Here is a 4,374-nt window from a genome sequence, read left to right on the forward strand (position 1 = left end):
CAGTTATGAGTGATGCAACCCAACACTGGAAAATTTTTTGTTAAAATTCCAATACCTATTATTAAAATAAATTTATATGACATTGACAATTACTGGTATAGTGATATGTGACAAAAATAAAATATATTATTTGTTTATATTCATTCTAGACTAATATTTTTTAATTTTTTATATTATTACTTTAAAATTTAAAATTTTATAAAAATATTAAAAATATTATTTGACGCTGTGTATAAAAAATATAACTTTTATATATTTTAAATTTTTTATTTTATCATGTGTCAAAATGTGAAACTATTACGAGTCATCATATTATTGATTGTTAATGTCATGTTAACTTATTTTAACGGGACTTAAAAAAATATAAATTAACTTACCATTTTCAAATTTAAGTACTAATTAGATACTAAATTCTCAAATTCACGTGCATAAATACTAAACTTTAAATGTATATATTATAAAACTTGGGATTTGTAGGTATGTTCCAGCAGCAACTAATCTTTTATGATTATTTAAAATTATTGACAATGGATTTCTCAACTATATAAACCCCCCTTCTTCCTTCCCCATTTCCACTGCAACTATCACTCAAACCATCAATTTCTTTCATTCTCCCCTTTCTTTTCGTTATTCATTTTCTTTAGTTATTTGTGAATGGAGAGAAACCCCATGCGTAGGCAGCTTGCAAGCATGAGGAAATCCCTGTTTGATCAGGTTTGTTTTCCTCAACATTAATTTGTATGGTTTTAATCTTCAACATATGTGTTCATTGCTCACTTATTTATGTGGGCATAAGAGAAAACCAACTTAAGCAGTGTTTTGATGTTTATACATATATAGGGATATCTGGATGAACAATTCATGGAGTTGGAGCAACTCCTAGATGATGCCAACCCTAATTTTGTCGAAGAAGTTGTCACCTTATACTACCGCGATTCTGCCAGATTAATCCTCAACTTAGACCGCGCCCTGTAAGTTCTATTTTCATGCTACTCAACCACCGCAACAGTTTGATGATCATCATATTATATATATATGTTTTCATTTTGGTGCTCTCCAGGGAGCGGAGGCCTTTAGATTTTAGTAAGTTGGATGGGTTAATGCATCAGTTCAAAGGAAGCAGTTCAAGGTAGCATGTTAAGCAAATCTCTTTTTTTTTTCTTTTTCTTTTTTTTCATTTAAAATAAAAATAAAACCGCTGAAATAATGTGAAAAGAGTTACAATCTTGTATAATAAGACTTGATATATAGGTATAAATTAAAAGCAAGTATATTCTATGCTGGCTTTAACACAACCAATTATTGATTTTTAAAAATTCTTTGGGATGGGTTGCAGCATTGGAGCCAAAAAGGTGAAAGCTGAGAGCACATTGTTTAGGGAATATTGCAAGTCTGGAAATGCAGAAGGGTAATTCCATCTTCTCTTGAAAGCTTCCTCTTCCTGTATTATAGAGTCCAATATCTATATACCCGAATTTGGAAGGATCACATATCCATATCTAAAAATATGTTAAGACATAAATGTTTGATTCAAAAATGAAAAAGAATCCCAATAATATAGCCTACCACTTTGGTTTAACTTGCAGATGCATGAGGACTTTCCAGCAACTGAAGAAAGAATATGCAACATTGAGAAAGAAGCTTGAAACTTACTTTCAGGTGCCCTTTTTTTTTCCCAAATTAACTTATGTAATTTTAGGTCCTGCTAGTGCTAATTTCTTTTCTATTATGATCAGCTGGCAAGACAAATTGGACCAATGGAGAGTGCAAATCGCCCCAAGTAGAGACAGAGCCCAATGCAGAAGTGAGTAGTTGTATTCCCAAACTTCACCTTACTGAATTAGCTTTGATTTTGCTTGTAAAGCTATGTTTTAGATTGAGCTTCGTCAGAAAGCTTTGCTCTATCAGTCGGTGCATATTTTGTATTTTGGTATCCATTAAAAAAGTGTAGTTGAGTTGATAATTTCAATAAATTGAAATTCTATCCTTAACACCTTTTACTCCCTCTTCCATCAATCGGTGCTATAAGAATAAAAAATGAGATTTTCAAATGTTGCCATTCTTAGACGACAGCATGAAGTAACTATATTTCAGATTCATGTTAAAGGGCGCTGCCATAAGCCCAAACCCAACATACGAAGATGGTGATGTATGGTTGTGGTGCCAAGAGAGGATCCAACATAACCCAACCCACATTAGATTGGGCTTTCTCTCTTATTCAACTTCAAAAAAAAAAAAGATGGATGCGTTTGATATTTTTCGGTAATTTATAAGAAAAATGGGCAATTCTACATTTTATTACTTCAATAATATAGGTATTTTTTTCAAATTTTATATTTTAAAAAATAAATATAAGTAACACAATAAAAAATTCATGTACCATTCAGATTTATAAATACATACAAGATATATTATGATTAACTTGAAAAAGAAGACATATCACAAATAAATTTTAATATAAATATATAATATTTTAATGCAATTATAAAAAATAAAAAATCTAAAGATCATGCTTCAAATATATCAATATTAGATGTAGTTGTATAACAATTTGAGACCAAGACTTTCAGCCCGAATTTCAATCACTTTGAGAAAAAAAACAAATACCATGCTATAATTTTGGTTAAACCTCTTATAAATCATTCATCAGTCTCCTTCATTCTAGTCAACCGGCTGCCAATCATTAGTCTTTCTCCCCCTTTTACCTCCTCCTCCTCCCTTTTCTTCTTTATTTCTTCCTTTTGTTGCTCCATTTGGTTATCATTAGCAAAGTTTCCCATTCTCTTCTCATCCTCTCCTTCACTTTCCTCTCTTGCATTTTCTTTTTCCCTCTCCAACTCCTTTCCCCGCCATCTACTCCGTTCTCGCCTACATTGATTTTTTACCGACTACCCTCCCTTTTCTACCAAGTTTTTTGATGGATGTTTTAGGAGTAGACAAGGTTTGCTTTGCTCAAGTTCTTTAGTGACTTGGTTTCTCGAGTATAAGCCGACTCACTTTTTAGCAAAAAAGTTAATAAAGATATATAAATTTTAAAGAAATTAATTTTTAAAATAAAAATAACAAATTAATGAAGTTATATATAAAGAACAATTATTGTGAATTATTTGTAGCGACTACGTTCATTTCTTCAAAAGTTACTCTTTTATCCTAACAAAACAAACTCTTCTTTAAAAAAACAAGTATTGCCCATTCACGACTAGATGTCAATATATTAGTTTATCAGAAAAGACAATTACTTTTAAAAATCATTTTTAAAAAAAATTCTGACTTAAAAAAACATCTTTCTTTTTTTTTTTTTTGTAAATTGAGAGCCACATTTAACTTTAAAAATATACATAAATATTAAAATTGTATTTTTCTTTAAAGGCAGTTCATTTTTGGTTTTCAAAAATTGTAAGATAATGTTTATGAATCTGAAACTGTTTTCCAAATTAAATTAGCCACGTTTTTATTTATTTTCTAAATAATTATAATCCACTTTATGTCCATCTCTTTTACCAAAACAAATGTTATGAGTTAAATAAAACTATACAATGTATTCAATCTTTAGGATATAACATATTAAAATGAACATACTACCATCATCCACACTTGTTTTGTTTTTTATGAACTATTTTTAGGTCACGATTAATTTTAAGACAACACTTTAAATGTGCTTTTGAAACAAGGCAAGCATGTACACCTTAAATGTAACACCCCTTACCCGTATCCAACACCGGAATAGGGTACGAGGCATTACCAAAACACATACACTTGTAAACGTATTTAACCGAGTTATAAAATTTCATCAAAATTAAAACTTTCAAAATAATTAACATGTTTCTATAACTTTTCCCAATATATCCTCAAAATATTATAATCATAATAATTAGGGCCCGCGAGACCCGATACATACTCATGCAATTTAATGCTTCATTTCCATTTCATTCAATTCGCAATTTCTCATGCTCATAATTTAAATCATATCACTAGCAATTTCCATTTAATTCACGTGCAATTCAATGACATCAAATTCAAAACTAATACGTATTTACCATTTAACTCAATGTTTATTGATTATACCATTCAATAACACATTTATGAAATTCTCAATTTAGCAATGAAAATATCACTTTAGTTTGAATAACAACATCGTCCTGATATAAATACACTACCACTTATCCATTTACTTTAATTCTTTTGGGCCCATTTGTCACTTACCATCCTTAATCAAATTAGGGAACGGTTACGGAAAATTGAGTACTTCACTTTCACTTTGCCATAGTATAACTATGGTCTTACGTATGATCACTTATCACTTGTCCCTGATCAGATAAGTGTAGCCACCTATCACTTTGTTTCTTGATCAGATAAGTGTAGCCACTTATCACT

General features: G+C 30.1%; 1 protein-coding gene across 1 annotated transcript; it reads left to right on the forward strand.

Moving 5' to 3' along the window:
* The first annotated feature begins 563 nt into the window (after nt 1–563).
* LOC107903216 (histidine-containing phosphotransfer protein 4) lies at nt 564–1,981 on the forward strand. Its single transcript, XM_016829258.2, has 6 exons — nt 564–714; nt 841–971; nt 1,061–1,129; nt 1,337–1,408; nt 1,587–1,659; nt 1,737–1,981. The coding sequence occupies exons 1-6, from the start codon at nt 655–657 to the stop codon at nt 1,782–1,784; spliced, it is 453 nt and encodes a 150-aa protein (XP_016684747.1). The 5' UTR covers nt 564–654; the 3' UTR covers nt 1,785–1,981.
* The last annotated feature ends 2,393 nt before the right edge of the window (nt 1,982–4,374 follow it).

This window comes from Gossypium hirsutum, chromosome D05, assembly GCF_007990345.1.
Source record: "Gossypium hirsutum isolate 1008001.06 chromosome D05, Gossypium_hirsutum_v2.1, whole genome shotgun sequence".
NCBI lineage: Eukaryota > Viridiplantae > Streptophyta > Magnoliopsida > Malvales > Malvaceae > Gossypium > Gossypium hirsutum.